Below are 18,159 nucleotides of genomic sequence, written 5' to 3' on the forward strand. Positions count from 1 at the left end.
ACAAGATTAGGAACAGCATAATTTAGAATTCTGGATGGTATTAGCTAGAATACTGAACTTATCAAACTGTCCAAGCCTTGGGATTTCTTGAGATTTTCTCCCAGCTGGGAGGGGGACTAGATGCCCCTCTCCCATCGTTACTTTACGGAATTCGGAATTCCCGGGGAGATGTATCTTCCCACCCACATTCGTTAAAATGGTTACGATCGTAATTCACGGAGAGCCTTCTGCAGTTTGCCTTTACTATGAAGAACATAATGTCACCGTCAAACCAAGAAAACCGACTCCAGACCGATCAAAGCTAGTAGTACCTTATTCATCGATGGGGTTCGCGTTGTGTTTATGGGTGTGTGAGGGGTGGGTGTGTAAGCGTGTGTGTGGTTGGACAGCGATATTACACCGGTTTAGACAGGCAATCCAGTAATACTTTGGTCACATAAGCTCTACGGCGGCCGTACGGCGAGTCGAAAACAGCCGTTTAATTCATTTTATTCAAACCACCTATGTATAGCTGGTACAAAAAATATGAAAACGGCCGTTTTCGACTCGTCGTACGGCCATCGTAGATCAAATGTGACCGAGGTATAAGTGACAATATAATCATTGTAATATAAAGTAGAATAATATTTAATTGTATCACATATGCTATTAAGAATAACTCAATAAACTATTAGAATGCGTGTACAACCCAAGATTTCCGGAATTCAGGAAAACTCAAATACGATTCGAAAATTACATAAATGACTTCTCACATTAAGTTTATCTTAAAAAACAAACTAGATTTAAACAACAAATAGAAACACTTCAAATACACATTTCCCATATACGAGCATACTATGGAATATTTTATTTCGACACATTTATCACTTTGCAGATGAGAGCAGATGCTATAGCAATTTCCATAGTGTCTACACTCTATAAACACTTAGTACAATTTTACCCATTAGATAGAAAGGGAACATGCATGTTTGCTGGGTACTTTTTACCCTATATTGGGCTATTTCAACACAATATTGCGTAAAATTTATAAAATGTTTAGTATCTCTTTTACCGAACCAACATGCATGTTCCCATTTTACCCAATATTAGTTTTTTTTTTAATAAGAGTGTAACAGTAGAACTAAACTATCTATCTAACTTTTTTTTAATAACTATATCATTGAACAGTTGGAATACCTGCAACCCCATCTACGGAAAAAAATAAAACTACTCGAGAGCCACTGTCATGTACTAAGGAATAAAGCTATACATAACACTACACTCATATAGGTAACATAATTCAAATAATAGCATGCATACGGGATGTTGTCGATAGGCAGTAATCAATGTGTAGAGATTATATAAATCTTGTAATTGATATTTTTCACATGGTTTATTAAAATAGGCTATTCCTAATCTTAAAGAATGAATTTTGAAGGCATTTTGCATTAACTAACATTTTAGGTGTTTTTTTCTAAGAGAAAATGTGTTTTTTCTGATTTCTAGTTCTGTATAATTTTTTTTTAACATAAAATCTTAATTTATTTTGCATGTTGAATTTATACAATATCAATGACGTACATGTAACATATAGACGATTGATTATAGAGAAAGATAATATTTAACAAAAATAAATAAACTACCCGCATGTAGTACATGATATATTATGATTACACACATAATCATCACCTTTCAACTACTTGATAAACGGAATAAACATAACCGCAGAATCCGTTTAACTTTTAGAATAATTTTTGCCTCCAAATGTAAGAGATAAAACCTGTTATAAAAGGAAAGGTGAGTGAACGGATCGCACCATCCCCTGGAGTATTAGCAAATAATTCGCTCTTTAGTATTCATTTATTCTAATATTGGTAGCCATGATGTTAAAGCGATGCTGTAGAGGGCTCCGTTGAGATTCTACACACTATAAAAACGTCCCCACAACGTAATATCAAGGGGCTATTAACGAAAGTTAAGTGGCCTCGGAACACGTATTCAAGTAGACCAGTTAACAGATGGCCATGAGCGCGGACTCAGGGATAGCCTTCGCGACAAGATACAGAAAGGATGTCCCTTGCTGTTTTTTTTTCCTTATAGGGTGTAATCGGCAAATATCTTCATTGACAAATGTAACAACTTATAACCGATAGACACCATGATAAAGTAATGTATGAAAATATCGATGGCGCTGAATTATAAACAATAAATATGATGATTTTTTTTTGTATTTCAATCCAATTTTTATTAATCTAAAAATATCAAAACACAATGTAGATAAAACCAAATACACCCTATGAGTTGTGAATAAGAAAAACCAGAACCTATTGCATGTTGTAAATATTGACAGATTAAATTATTATTCATATGCTATATCAGTGTCTATGCACAGCACAAACCCTGCTTAAAAGTTCATAAAACAGTGTTTACCATGTTTACTATGATGATGAACCTTACAGTATTTTTGAACAATTTAAACAACCATGCCTAATATTCATTGATAATTAAATATGAAACTAAACTTTGATATTTGTGATTTCAAACACATGTTTGAACTGTTTAAACAACTGTGTGGTTCACATAGTAAACAGGGCTATTGAAAAAAAAAATAAACAGCGCTTTTACTGTGCAGTGTCCAGATAAATAATTCAATTAAAAAGGTTTTACGCCAAGAAATCCGTAGATAGTGGCGTTTAATTGAATAATGTTTTTCCCCAAGAATCAAACCATCATTTTTTTAAGGAAATACAAGTTATCGAACATAAAGTCATAGTAAAGGAGAAAATGCCTATCTGTGTTAACTTGTTTATAAGCCTATTGTATGGTCAACATTTGAAATGGAATAAGATACTCATTACCCCACCCCTACTGTTGTTTTATATCGTACACACTTTTTTTTTCAGGATGTGTTTCGGGTATCAATTTGCGGTCTTCAGAACTGGATTCTTCAGTAAGGCAGTTCTCCAAAATAAGTGCGATCCACCTAAAAATAGAATAAAAAGATATATGACATGAATGTTAATGTTTCTCCTTTCTAATCGTAATTTTTAATTTGAATATGTTGAAGGTAGATGTTATGCAGTGTAAAACTATGATACCCTTACATGTATATAAGAATTGCTACGAAGGGGGGAAATCATTCTAAACGCGAAACTAAAAATTAGAAGACACAAACTCGCAGGTCCTATACTAAACACTTTGTAATTAATGATATAACTAGGCGTTGTGGCGTGCGCCTGTAATCCAAGCTATGTGGGGAAGTTACAAATTGATGCAGAGGTTCGAGCCCCGGTCGCGTCTTTCGGATGGTGACGTTAAAGGTCGGTCCAGACGTAAATAATCATATCTGATTGATACACGTCTGACAAAACTCAAATACACACACACACACATATATTGTGATTGATCTTTACATTTGCATTAAACATCAAAGGAAATCGTAGACGAAGTAGTTCCATGTAAAGAGCTTAATATAATCTTCTTGAAACAAAAAACTCTAGGTCAATGTTAAAAAATGTTGCAATGCAGGGTTTCTATTTAAGAATGGATTATTTGAAAAGAAACCCTAAAAAGTAATCACGAAATTGTCTAGCCAGATGCTTGGAAATATAGAAGTGACCTCTGAGCAAATGCCATGGAATCATGGGTATAAAGTGATAGTTAGATTAGCTTTGAATTGAAGAGGATCTCCTAATGAGGAATGCGGGCCAATCACAATCTATGACCCGAAATTACGGGATGCCCAAGATATCACAATGTTGTTTTCACTTTTGTTTCTTATCTTTTATAGAGTTCTTTCTAAATCTTTAAGGGTAAAGAAAACTGTATTATCGCAAAATGAGCATATTGATTGAAACCTTACAGTTGATGACTTCTGTCCCTTTTAATATCCCTTGTTATGTCAATTATATCTAGCTAGCTCGGCTTACGAGACTAATTTAAGAGATATACAGGAAAAATATATCTAAAAGGAGAGACATGAGGAAGGTGGAGGCTAATCCTATATAAGACTTTCTTCATAATCATAATAACTGATTGAAATACAAATATATTTATAGTTTTGGATTGTTGTTTGCAAATGACACGCTAAAGGGTATTCATATACACATGTATATGGTCCAACATTAACACAGTGATTTAATCCAATTCAATGCATTTATTTCACTCAATGAAATAACTACAGGTTGTGGAACAAATACATAATTATTGCAACAAGGACGACGATGCAGAGTAAAAAGAGCATGGTAATATTGTAACAGAAGAAGAATCGAGTGAGGAGTGGTATTCAAGATAAGTATTTCCAGTCCAGTCAACAAGGGACATGGATTTGATACAAAATAAGACATACAAAGACAACAAAGGGAAAACAATCCCAAACAAAGTGTTGATATTATATCAAAGTTCTTGCCTTGCTATAAGAATAAAGAACAAAGGGGAAAAAGGTCTAGCGTGTTTGGACGGTCGCAGAAAATCGGCAGGTGAAATTAAAAAAAAACATAGCATGTGGGTGAAATTGCCTGGGTGGAAATCGATCGCCGTATAGAAATAGAAAGAAAAAAAGACAGTTTACTTGAACAAAGTCTGTCCCTTTAAAGCTTTGGTCTTTGCCACTAAACTGCTGAGGCGAAGATAATAACTCTCATTTCATAAATATCACGGCGATTATTACCATCGCTATAATAACCGATTTCTATTAACGAAGAAATTGCAAATGAAATTCTTTTTCCTATTATTCATTGATGAGTTATATTACCATTAAATTTTGAAACATAAGTTAAGGAAGATGATACGATATTGAGCTAATAATGTCCAAAAAACTAATGTCTCTATCCTATTAGCATATGGAATTATTGAAATATCTACATATATCTTGTTTGTCAGCATTGATTCCTATGAACAGACGAGTTATGCTTTTCATTTAGTCATATTCTCCAAAGGGCAGGGGCGGATCCAGGATTTTCCAAATTTGGGGAGGGGCACATTTTCCCGAGGAAAAATTTGACAAGCAAAAAAAAGTCTTCAATTTATAAGGGGGACACACTTCTGTTTTATTGGAATTTTTACATTATAAATGTTAATTTTGCTTCTTAACCCTTTAGCACCTGAACCGCCCGAGACCGCCCTTCCTATTACACACTGAACCGCCCTTAACCGTCCGTACGTTTTCTTTGCGCTATAGTATCTCTTGTCTATGATTTACCGTGGTAATATTGCGTGTGCATACCGTATAGGTTGGCTTCTACATAGATCTGCATAGAAAAGTGTATGCTCCTATTGAGTATAATAGAGAAAAACCGATTGACATGCATCGGTGTGTAGCAAGTTCCAGACTGTTGCGCAGTCGATCTCAGCAAAGATGGCTGCGTCCATGTCTCGGAAAACCACTTACTTCGCCGAAGAAGCTCGGGCCTTGCTATATGTTCATCAAAACGTTGGATATCACACAGAGTGACATCTAGATGTGAGTTGGAATTAATTTTTGACATATTTGATCCAAGATTTGGCGAAAACTTTAGTATTCTGTCAGTGATACTTTACATTTTTTTGAAGGCGTGGGACTGGGGCGGCTGAAACCCGAACTTTTGTTTTTTTTTCTTCTCGCTCTCCAAACGATTGTCAAAGGTCAATATTCGTATATCTGATTGAACTTTGCCATGTACCATTCTATTCAACAGGTCCTATGCTACAAAATAAATATAACTTGTAATGAACAAAAGTAAATTTATAAAAAAATATTTCAATTTGTTTGGAACAATGCCTACTTATTACCAGTTTTATTGTTTCCTCCAGTGAGTAATTGCCATTATGCATAGGAATCTGTAGGTGCTAGAGGGTTAAAAGGGGGCACGGGCCAGCTGTGCCCCCCCCCCCTCCTGGATCCGCCGCTGTCAAAGGGCCTACTGATTACGATCGTCTTGATTTAAGATATACTGTTTTCAATTTGCTTTATTGTTCTAAACCAAAGATGATTTCACAGATTGATTTTTCGTGACCATAGGAATGAATATATACCTTGCATCATTATTTTGTTCTCATTCATATACAGAGTGTCAGAACACAAAAATTAAATGAACGATTGAAGAATGATTGGGAACTAATTGATTCCTCAAACATGTCAAATGATCGCGGGATAGGTCAATATTTTTAGCCTATACAAAATATTGACGTGAACTTTTCGATAAGAGAATTTTAAACAAAATAAATTAATCTTGCTGACATATCACAAAAGTTGTTTTGTAAAATGAACAATCCCCAGTCTACATTATACAGGTAATTTGAAGGCGGGCTTTTTAAAAAAATAGAATAAAAAAGGAGTTTACTGAACTATAGAATTTAATAAGGCACTTAATGCAATGTGCAAGGCCCATGCATTTCCAGTATTGGCTATGTGTTAATGATAAACTCACCTCTCCTTCTTTCGTTGTTTTCCCCCCTTCGGACGACGGAGGGTTGTCGGGCAGGCACCTGGCTGGGTTGGCACATATCAAGCTCGTCGCATAAATCATTCATCATTTTAATCAATATCTCGTATTTGACCAGTTTCAAAACGCTCCTGTAATCGGCGGGTTGCTCCTCATCATCCAAAGCCCATGCTGAACCTCCTTAAAAGAGAAATAAAACATGTCAACATTACCAACCAAAGGTAGTAACGGTGCTGAAACGATTCAATCACATGACACGAAGTGTGGGGGTTCGAATCCCATCCATAGCTAACAAACTTATAACAAGACAGTTACCTTCATCTACCACACTCCACCCAGGCGTTAAATGCGTACACGTAAAGATGGGAATATTAGTTCGACTTACAACAGCACCAGTATGGGTGTTTCATAAAGCTACTCGTAAGTTAAAAACTACTTTAAGAATGACTGGTGAACCTTTGTTACGCGATAAACTATCGCCAGTGAACATGTTGGTGTATACCATTTACCAAAATTGAGTGTAACCAGTCGTTCTTCAATTTACTCTTAGCTTAGGAACAGCTTTATGAAACGCCCCCCCCCCCCCCCGGTCGGAATGCTCGGTACGTTGTGAGATGGTGCACCTCGTGACTGACTCACGAATGCTACTCGATTTAAAAAAAAGAAAACTCTATACAAGCGATTGATTATTTGATCGGTCTATATTGTACATGTATATTGAACAGCCTCCGAGTTGGATTAAGTATAATAAGGTAGCAAAAACAATTCAACTGATTGCCCAAATGTCATCCCTTAAATTCAATACGACAATACGCCAGACGGCGGCCTGTACTTATAGAGAAGAAGAAAAAGAAGAAGAATGATTAAATCATTTCGTTAGCTGTATAGACCGCTTGGTCAATTAGTTAAACACCATTTTCTGATGGAAATGGTAATGGCGCCTAGATGAAAGAGATATGAAGGTTCTTTTAAAAAGAATAGATGATTTATACAACTTACTTTTTTCATGGTATGAAAAATTTGCTCCGAGACAATTAATGCATTTAAAACCCCGTTCAATGCCCCTTGCTACAACCAGGTATTTTCATGAGATATTTACATTCTTGTGAGGGGTGTAATGTCCGCTAATGATGTTGCCTCGAGGGAACACTTCAATATGAAGGACCTCATTTCGTCTCTTTTTTCAGTTGTTACAAGAGTTTCTACTCGAGATGCCCATTTCCGAAGGTGAGCGTCCGAAACCTCACCTTTGTTAAACATGTTCACTTCGTGAAAATGGCGTCTCCAGTTTTCTAAGAATGCATTTGATTCCCAAGAAAATATTGTATCTATAATATTCAGAATAGTTTTTTAAATTTATATCACGGCATCCATGTGACTCTCCTATTCCTATTGTTTGTATATGTTGTTTATGTATTAGATTATGCCGAATAAATAATAATAAATAATAATATGTATCTTTCTATTTTGAGGGAAGTATGATCAGATTTGAATCAATTAAATTGTAAATGGGAGCAAATGTACAAACAAATGGGCAGTTTCAGTAAAAGCTTGATAAAAATAAGGAATGAAATTCTCTGAATTGGAGAGATCCAATAGCATGCATGTATCGTCATCTTGGTCCAGTCTTTCAAAACGTTTTGAATTGTTCAGTGATATACAACGTCAAATCAAGTACCCTATATTCTGTGGCGTTTTTTAGAGGGAAGATACGGGAAACTAGATGATCACAGGGTGATTTAAGGTACGATGTTAGATGTTGGGGCTTTAGCAACATACTCATCAGGCAGTTTTCGCCTCCACGAAGCAAGACGGATTTAAGAACATATTGCCAAATGTTCTTCGTGACAAAGCGCAACCAAGAGGTCTTTGTCGAAAATTGGGGGATCAAAACAGCAGTTTCGTCCTGGACTCTGGACAAACGGTTTATTTGCATTTTTTTAGTCAGCTTTGATTCTTAGGACCAAACTGCTGTTCCGTCTTACAAATTTTCGGCAAAGACCTCCTATCTGTTCTTTGTCATTTGACGGGCATTTGCAATACTGTGTACGTGGATCCGTCCCCGTTGCAGAGGACTTGATATCTACTACTCATCACATCACACCAGGTACGGAAATGAAGGACTTCTCCTGTAGGTTTTCCGATCTTTACTTCTGGTAATTGACGATTATCGAGACAGTTTAAACTTGTGAGACTTTACAATATGCAAACCACTATTCCTCACACTCTGACTTTGATTAAAACATAATAAGTCCCCTTATTTTCTCTCTCCACATCAATCACACATCCTCCCCTTATCGTTTCGTCGTTATTTATTTCATCTTTATTCAATCTTAGCTCATTCCGTTGCATTGACCTATTCTCTTATATATGTTTTTGTTTAGGTTTTATAGTTCTTTCGTTTTTTATGTTGTTACTCTTCGAGAAGGCATAAGTCTAAGTTGGAAAAGCTATTAAACATAAAACATTAAACATGTAAAAAATGAAAGAGCGATTGTATTCCTGATGGCTCGCCAATAATGTGCTTTTTACATCCATTAAGAAGCTAGTCCCTGGAAGGGCCGGGGGACAAAAGCCAGGACATTGATACTAATCAGCGTGATTAAATTTTATCATCTACCACTGATAAAGTAGAAGACACCAGACGATTATACATTCTAGTCTACTATTAATTTGCACACGTTGTAAGATGCATGTTTACATTTTACCCACGGGCGTAAGTCCGTGAGAACACGCTATTCAAGGAGAGGGGGGGTGGAACAATTGATCATCCTCCCCTGAACAATAGGTGTGACGCAATGATTTACGCCAGTGATTTTACGTATGCAAAGAAAACATAAGTTATGAAAAATTAATTTGATGACAGTTAATTATCGACCGACAGACCAACTTTCTAGTAATGATCCTTCCTTGCTTACCTTTGTCAGTGAAGTTCTTTATTTACTCTCGAGGATTTTGGTGATAAAAAAATGCAACACTAACAGACTTGTAACATAGCAGTACTGAGATTTATCGGCTAAGAATCTTAATCTTTACGTAAATACATACTCGTATAACACCAAAGACTTCAAAACCCGTAAACAGTCAATCACAATTTCAAAATGGTTTAGTTCGAGACGCCCTATAACCTCCAGTCTGAAGATGATCACACCGTACTTCTAAACGGATCTTCTAAGGAATGTGCAGGTTGATTTTCGAAGGCGAGTGTAATATTCCATGTACAATCGATACAACAAACTGAACTTCACATATATAGCTCGCACTTTTATTAACAGATGCGCATACAGACAATTAAATTATATATTTTGGTGAGCAGGTTTCCCATGGACGAAGCATATCAAACACTCAACTTTCTTACGCTTAAGTTCTTGGCTCTGAGTTAGGAACCTTGGACCAGGGTTAGGATTTATGTCAAGTGGTGCTATTCTTTATACCATCAGCACTACCAAGCCTTCCCTCAAGGCTACAGTTTGTGACCCTTGCTTTTCAAACTCAACTGCTGGTTACGTGAGCGCAACGGGTTGACATTGCAAGTGGAAAATATTTCCTTTTCTTGAAGAGCAATGGCCAATTCATTAACTATAGGTTAAAACACCATTAGAATTCTCACTTATATTCAACAAAATGAACGTGATACGAAATTTCTGGCTTAGCAAGGTTATGAAGTTGGTAGAGTTTACAAAAGTTCACGTCCAAACTGAACAATTATTTGGAGAATGGTATTAAAAAAATAGTTACTTAAATGAGGATGCAGGCCGACTGTAACAAAGCAAGCAGAGGCACATTAGCATTTGTTGTTGATGTTGGGGGTTAGTTGCGAATCTGTGATTAGATTTTATAGACACATTATTGATACAAAGATAAATCTAACAGAAACAAGAATTAAGTAAAATATTGAAATCTTACCTTGTGTTTCGTCTGAAATACTTAATGCTGTTGATATCTGGACGGCTATAAAGAGAAGAAGTGCTAACGAAAGTAGGGAGCTTACTGTCGGATTCATGTTTTGTTAGTTGCAGGATTTCGATCCGTCTACTTTTACGGATTCGCTGAGACGTTGGGCAAAGCTGGAGGATTGATTGGCTGGCGATTGCGATTCAATAAAGATATCTCACACATTAACCGATCGAACTATTGGCTTCAAAAAGTTTTAGACACGGGTTCCCTTTCTAGAATCTCTAATCATTCCTTTTTAATAGAGAACAATTTTTATTATCAATTTTCATTCAGTGCAACTGCCGGTGGACTCTGACTAAAGTGCGCCTTTGAAAAGTTTTTCACGAGGTTTTATGCTGCCAAAGGATAATTCCCTTTCCTGTCAGACTTTTAGCGATTGATGAAACAGTGATTCTCTTGACATCATCAAAGTCCGAAAATGGTTTCCCCTTCAGTTTTAAGGACGGTGTGCAATCCACTTCTTCACGGCTGAGCTCATGCGCAGTGGGACAATTATTTCTACTTAAGGCGCAGAAAAGTGGCGGGCGAAAGCACTCTCGAGGCAAAAAGCGCGCGCAATTGGCAAACACGTTTGGTCTCTGAGCGGTCACCGACACGTCTGAATTCACAATCGAGTATTATACTTTGGTTTCGGAGAAAAATGGGAAAGAGATATAATCATTTTCTTTTCCGTTGTAGAAGTTAGTGAGTTGCAAGCAGATAACTGGAGTACCCCGGTTGCGCTTTTTGTCTCAAAGTATTGTTAGATAATTATTGTAGACAATAACATATAAGTGAATGAGTGGAAATGATGTCAAAAAATTGGTAAAAGTCTTTATGATTTTTTTTTCTCCTATGAAAATGAAATTCTCAACCTAGAGCTTGATGTGCATATACTTAACTGCGCGTTGATATTTGGTATCATATTATTACCCCGGCTGTAGCTGAGCCGCCATATTAATAGACGCTTAAGCGTTCAAGGAAAAAACCCTACCGGGTACCCATTCACCTCACCCGGGTCGAGTGCAGCACAATATGGATACATTTCTTGCCGAAGGAATTTATGCCATGGCTGGGTTTCGAACCCACGATCCTCTGTTTTAAAGTCCGGATACTAATCCACATGGCCACAGCGCTCCACACAATATAGTGCGCATGAAAAACTTTGTACATGAAGAACTTGGTTTGTTTTTCATTACGTAACATTCCTTCCCTTAATATCTACCGCGTTTGAAACAATATTATTTGAACGTTCTTTAAGATCACGTATTATTTTGTTATTGTAATTGTATATCTTCGTCGGTTCAAACTTCAACAATTTGAATTCAACCTAGGAAATGGTCTCAATAAAACAAGAATTTTGTTATTTTGAAGTCGTTTGGTTTATGCACTAATTTGAAAATATAATGTCAGGAAGTGAAGCGAGAGACAATAAAATTATTGCTAAATTGATTAATTTTTTCTTGATACATCTGACGTTTAAAAATACAAATCGGCTAGATATTTTTAACAATTTAATGGAAAATATTATTTACACAAAGAAAAGATATTGATGTATGATTTAGCCCCCCCCTCCCCTCCCCCCGAAAAAGGAAAGAAATAAACACGCCAACAATACAAGAAACACATAACTTTTAAGCTATTATAAAGATCGCATCGGGATCGGGGTTTGCATTTCGAATAGACAATGGATTGCTAAAATTAGCCACTGTTATAAATCAATATTGGGGCCTATTCAAAACTGGAATGGGCGTTTAAAGATTACAAATTGGACACCTAGGACATCTAATAGGAAATGTGGGGAAACTAAGTACACTGTGGAGTGATCGTATCATGAAAACTGCTGGCTGATGCATGCATGGTAAAGATGAGCGGTTGGTGACCACAGTCTGCGATCGCGTAGCAGGGCGGAGTGGGGATGGTCCGGATGGATACCCTTTCGTGCCAACAGGAAGGGGATGTTTGTTCGAAAGGATGAGTTGAAAGGGGATGTCAATTTAACCATGTTAACGCACCCTTACAAGACAACCGGTGGGGGGGGGGGCTTTTTCTAAGGGCTTTGCTGGCAAGTCTCCTGTAATAGTTGTTTATTTGTGCGTCTGCGGAAGTTTGTGGAGGGGGAGGGAACCGGAATTATGAACTTCATTATTGTGCAAATTCTTTCAGAATCAACAAAGAAAGAAAGTTTACTTCTTTTTCTCCTATTTATACTACCCTACTGTTATTTTCATTATTATATTATACTGTACATAATTTTCAGAGAAACAACTGGTTCAGTTACTAAACTAATCAACGCAGCCTTTCAAAGCAAATTGACTGACATTAATTAGAAATATTATGTTGCCTTCATCATAGCGACCTAAAAGAATTATAGCGGAGGAAATTACTGATACACTTATTTAATAGTGAATATAATGAACAAATAATGCTTGATTACCAAGCGACTAGATATAGATTGATGGCGTTAGGGTTGTCATCCAGGAACATGAGGATGTAAACAATGTTTGTGACTATAGCTGGATTGATACACGCGATCCATAAAGGAGGCTGAACTTTCTTTGTTTCCTTTAAGAAGTCCATGAGTCGATTTAAACCGATGATATTCCATATTGCTCTGGTTATTATCATCATCGTCGTCGTCATCGTTCTTTCATTATCATTAACATTGTGATAATGTCACTCAACTGCTGAAAATGAGCATGACAAGTGGCGCAATGTGCCGACAAATAAGGGGCACAGCATTACAATTACAGGACATCTAACTTTTTTTTTCTTTTTTTCTTTTTTCTATTTTCTTGGGTGCGATTTTTTTTTGTTTTGGTGGCCATGGCACTCAAGCCCACCCCCATCGGTACGCAAGTGGTCATGACGAAAGCGGTGTGATGCGTAATTGAATATCAAACACAAGGTTTTATTAAAAGTCTAACAACTTTGTTTTCAGAGTACTCTGGGTATTTACATTATTCTGACGAATTTAAACTTCACAATTATGACGAAAGCCATCCGGAGTGTTCTGGAAGGAATGTAAATTCAGTTTTGAAGTTGTCATGGGTAAAGGTACTGCAAAGAGCACAATATGAAGAATTTATTAATAAAAAAAAAACATTTACATGACTGATCACTGGCAAAAACCTTCAAAAATTTACTTTGGCCTCGTCGTAAGCGATTGAGGGTTACCATCATATGTGGGTTCCCTCTTGGTTCATAATTTACGCTTCCGGACGTCCGGTGGGTGCTTTGAGTGAGTTTGGTACGATGTTAACATGAGACAAAGGTCTCGTCTAATTATCGGTCACTCTTCTAAATGATCAGCATTGGCCCTGCAGTCGGTCGCACAACGTTTTTTTTTTTAATCGACATGGTAGCCTTTAGTTCGGTAACTGTCCTAAGACCATGGACGTACTAGTAGTAGAAGGTCCTTGGTAAGACCAAAGCTACTGGAGGAGGACAGTAGCATGATATCATTAGCTTTCGCAATGGGCCATATACAGATACATCAAAAGTAGCAATTGTTTTTCTTAGGCTTTTGCTTGATTCCGTGTGAATAAACATGAGCAAGCTTATGATTTTACTGCTATGCTCAAGTATTTTCTAACTGCCTGGAAGGCCCGGTTCGTAGCATTTACTTGAGCTATATCGCTAAAAAGTGTGTTTATAAAGCCAACATTCAGCTTGTGCGTTTTGAGCATTTGCGTGGATTTTTTTCAAACTCCGTCAGAGCAGCTTGAGCGTTTGCTTGATCAGGGCGTTCTCGTTTTATAATCATGTTTATGTACCCGAGAGAACTCCAAGGTGTACAGTAGCCTAAATTAAGATGTTTTCTTCCTAGTAAGTGTACCCGAATGCAAACTATATACATTTATTAATTTGAATCAAGTTAAAGGAATAGTTTGACGCCACGTGAAAAACACGGTATATTTTGCACTGCCACACCTCTACATTCGAGTCCAGCCCTTGTTCTGTGAGTCGTGTTCGTATCAGCATGACCGTTATTGTTCGAACCATTAATATAACAATTTCTTTCTGAAGGCAAGAAAAGGGTTTTAGCACAATCAAAGAGTTATGCATACGAAATTTCTAAGGCATATGACCCATTGCTTGGCTGGCAATTGCTTGTGCCTGAAGCTATTTCTGGAAAGCAATTGCTAGTTTTTATCCATCTTAAAAGAAAAACCGGGGAATGTTAGAAGAGAACATTTGCACGCTTGCCGCAGCCTGCCGTAGACCAAAACATTGCATTATGCCTCAAGACCAAGAAGTTCCTGAAGTTTTGCGACTATCAACAATCGATGTTTTTCTTGGTGTGTTGTGAACTCATTGTCGTGAATGGTCGACGTCGAATTGCAAACACGGCTCGATATCAATGAGACTGTTGATCATTAAAACATTTTTAAAAAGCGTAGTCTGTCTTTCGATACGGACGAGTGTACGGCCGTAGGCGACAACAAGCGTCTTTTCCTTACGGATATGTCGCGGGGATGGAGGCAATTTTTTTTTTTAAATTGAGGGAACATGTATGTACCCCCAATTTTCCGCCCATCTCAATTATTCACAGAAGACAGAATATCTGATATCTGGCATTCTTGTACTGTCTACAGTTAGGATTTATTTGCATTTTATTTTTAGTCATCACTATAATCATTAAATGGGTGACAGGACATTTGCTCCCGTGATAACTGTTCCTGTCTCAGTATCTCAGAGGGCATTGGGTTAGAGTTAGGATTGTAATAAAGTTTTTATTTCAGAACAATGTAGAGATTTGGATTAGATTATTCGGTTTTGTAGGTTAGGTTTTATATTTATATAGGCTAAATATGCAGATTTTCCATCGGAGCAATTGTCGCCAAAGCAAATGTCATGGAGCCCTATAATCGTGTGAGTGAAAGGGGTCGAGTTGTGTGCGTGTGTGTTTTTATTGAACAGAAGAAAAAAATAGTGTCTGTCTGTATAAGCATGGTAAGAGACTAAACCGAGTTGAAAAATATTGTTTTACTTGTTGATACCGTGGATGCCTTTTTTTTTACCTTACGTCAAAATAAATCTCATTAATTTATTGACGTCGAGGAAGAAAACATTAAAAATTCATTCACTTTTATTTTTAAGTATTTCCACTTCTTTTAAACCAAGATTCAGTGAATTCAATTAGGACTAATCTTTTTAATGTAATATACCTCTGCTTTCTCGGCATGCTGGATAGGTATATAGGCCTATAATAGGGTATTTTAGCTATCACCTCGCAGACGCTTTCTATAACGCTGATAATCTCTTGTCAAAAGTCCCATAAAGCAGCCCCATATTCGAAAATCGGTGAATCAAAACAGCAGTGCCGTCCTGTGCCGGTCGCAAATGAACATTGTTAGCCTAACAGAGCGTTAACAGTAAGCCCAGTCCCATATTTCAGATTGTGAAGTCAAAACAGTTATTTCAATGTGCAAGTAATAAATTGTTGTAACATAAGGAATCACTACCACATTACCGGTTGTAACAGGGCCTCTGTTAGTGCATTGTTAGTGTTAAAAACGTTTATGTGCGGCCAGAAGAGGACTCTGGACAAACGACACAATTCATTTGGAATTTTCCTTCCGGTCCGAATCTTGATGAAGTGATGTGCTGCCACGGTCCACGACTCGACAATGATGTCTAATTCTGTCCATTTTTACTTTTGATTTTACGGGCATTTTCAATAGATTCTGAACGTTGCAGAAAGCGTATGCGAAGTGGATTCTAACATACGCTACTATCTGATCAAAGAGCTGCCGGCGCCATGTCAAACAAGTCACCGAGTTTCCCCCACACATAAACCGGAGACAGAGCTGCATGATCAAGGCAACGGCAACTACGTGGACATGCAAGTGTCTATCACCCCTTCAGAAAGGCATATCTCCCTAAAACGCAAATCAATTTGCACAATTTGGGAAAATTCAACCGGTTAGGCTAAAGGCGTATTCAATCGCCGCTGCGCTTGTTGGCATTTTCTGTTTATGTAAGCATGTTTATAAAAAAAAAATCTCCTTATCATGCTTACATTTTCTGTTGGTTTGCCCTCGACAAAAGATCTGAGAAATTTCCGAGATTTGAAAAGAACAATTAAAAAGAGGTTTTCGACCTTATTCTAAACTGTCATATAGAATTAGAGGGTTTTCATAATCCCTTCTCTCTTTTTTTTCAAGTATATATTTTTCTATATTTTGTCCTATTACATGCATTATGAATGCGTTGTCCAGTCTATTGGCCCGCCAGTATCCTAATTGCTCGTTAACTTATGGAATTATCTTTCCCAGGCGATCGCTTATTTTGAGTACGCTAGCAATACCCATAACATATTAATAGATGGTATTCTTTTAAATATTCGATTCCCTTTTTTGATTTGTTAATTTGTTTGCCACAAAATTATCAAAACGGTATTTAAAGAGCCTTTTAGAAAGCATTGTGTAATTTATGAAATGAATATTGAATCCTAGTTTTGAAGAGCACCATGAGACATTTAGTAAACACATCCCCCAACGCGTAGATAACGAGAAAGGAAAAAAAGAATATTACAGTTTCTAATACCAAGAATTGAAAAAGAAGACATAGATTAATGAATAAGGCTTCGTAGACCAATTCAATATCAATTTCCAACTCCAATGCACTCGCGCCTTTGTCTGTATTTGTATCTCAGTTAGAAGTACTTGTCTCGAACTGCTCTATGTTTTTAGAGACTCTCTATGCTACTATATATATATATATATATATATATATATGTATAATAGAAATAGTCTGCTTCGGCATAAGGAATAAAATAATCACAAAAGGTTTAGTAATGCCGTAGAAATAAAATCGTAGATTTTAAAAGGAGCATAGCTCTAAAAAATGAAAGGTAAAGTCACACTCTGGTATCACCTGCCTAATTCATTCCCCATAGACTCGTGTGTTAAATTGGCACTTTAAAAAATTCATAAAAAATAAGGATGAAATTCGGGGGTCGAATGTTTACTACCAGTGGATAGGATATATATCTGGCAATCCATATCTGACCAGAAAAGGGTCCCTCGACCGGCTCATTTTAAAAATAAATTGGCGTGTTTGAAGACACCGTTGGGGGGAGCAGATTCATCACCTCAAACAGCAAAATAGCCCTAATCCTTCCGCCAGTCAAAATATAGTCCAAAATTTGTGATATTTCTTCCCAATTTGGGAAAAGGAAGTTCAGTAATTACCAAAAATAGAATCAGTGTTAGATGGACAATCATATGCATACAATTTGTCAATCAGCCATATCAAAAAAAAATAGCAATGGGTTGGCTCGAATGAATATCTCTTGCTTTCCCAATGTTAATAGGCCCGTGTAGCCCTCTTCGTCAGTGCCCATGATGTGACAAAAAAGAGAATTCAAAATCCGTTTCTGAAACAGTCGTGAAAAAACAGACGTGAACAGACGTGTTTTTCGCGGCTGTTTCAGAAACGGATTTTGAATTCTCTTTTTTGTCACATCATGGGCACTGACGAAGAGTGTGACTTTACCTTTCATTTTTGATAGCTATGCTCCTTTTAAAATCTACGATTTTATTTCTACGGCATTTACTAAACCTTTTGTGATTATATATATATATATATATATATATGTGTGTGTGTGTGTGTGTGTATATATATATATATATATATATATATAGTATCGGATCGGGGTCGCCCTAGCCACTAACCCGTCTCTGTGGTCTAGTGGTTAGGGCACCGGCGTTCAAAGCTGGGGGCCCGGGTTCGATTCCCGGCAGAGACATTTTTTCGGCATCACCAATTTTTCAAAAAGGGTAGATAGCTCTGGGGAACCTTGATTTAAGCTACG

General features: G+C 37.0%; 1 protein-coding gene across 1 annotated transcript; it reads right to left on the minus strand.

The window, feature by feature from the left end:
* Positions 1 to 732: 732 nt before the first annotated feature.
* LOC129276339 (uncharacterized) lies at positions 733 to 10,958 on the minus strand. Its single transcript, XM_054912722.2, has 3 exons — positions 10,308 to 10,958; positions 6,387 to 6,581; positions 733 to 2,962 (listed from the first exon to the last, which is right to left on the minus strand). The coding sequence occupies exons 1-3, from the start codon at positions 10,402 to 10,404 to the stop codon at positions 2,898 to 2,900; spliced, it is 357 nt and encodes a 118-aa protein (XP_054768697.1). The 5' UTR covers positions 10,405 to 10,958; the 3' UTR covers positions 733 to 2,897.
* Between the last annotated feature and the right edge of the window lie 7,201 nt (positions 10,959 to 18,159).

This window comes from Lytechinus pictus, chromosome 14 (genome assembly GCF_037042905.1).
Source record: "Lytechinus pictus isolate F3 Inbred chromosome 14, Lp3.0, whole genome shotgun sequence".
NCBI classification, from domain to species: Eukaryota; Metazoa; Echinodermata; class Echinoidea; order Temnopleuroida; family Toxopneustidae; genus Lytechinus; species Lytechinus pictus.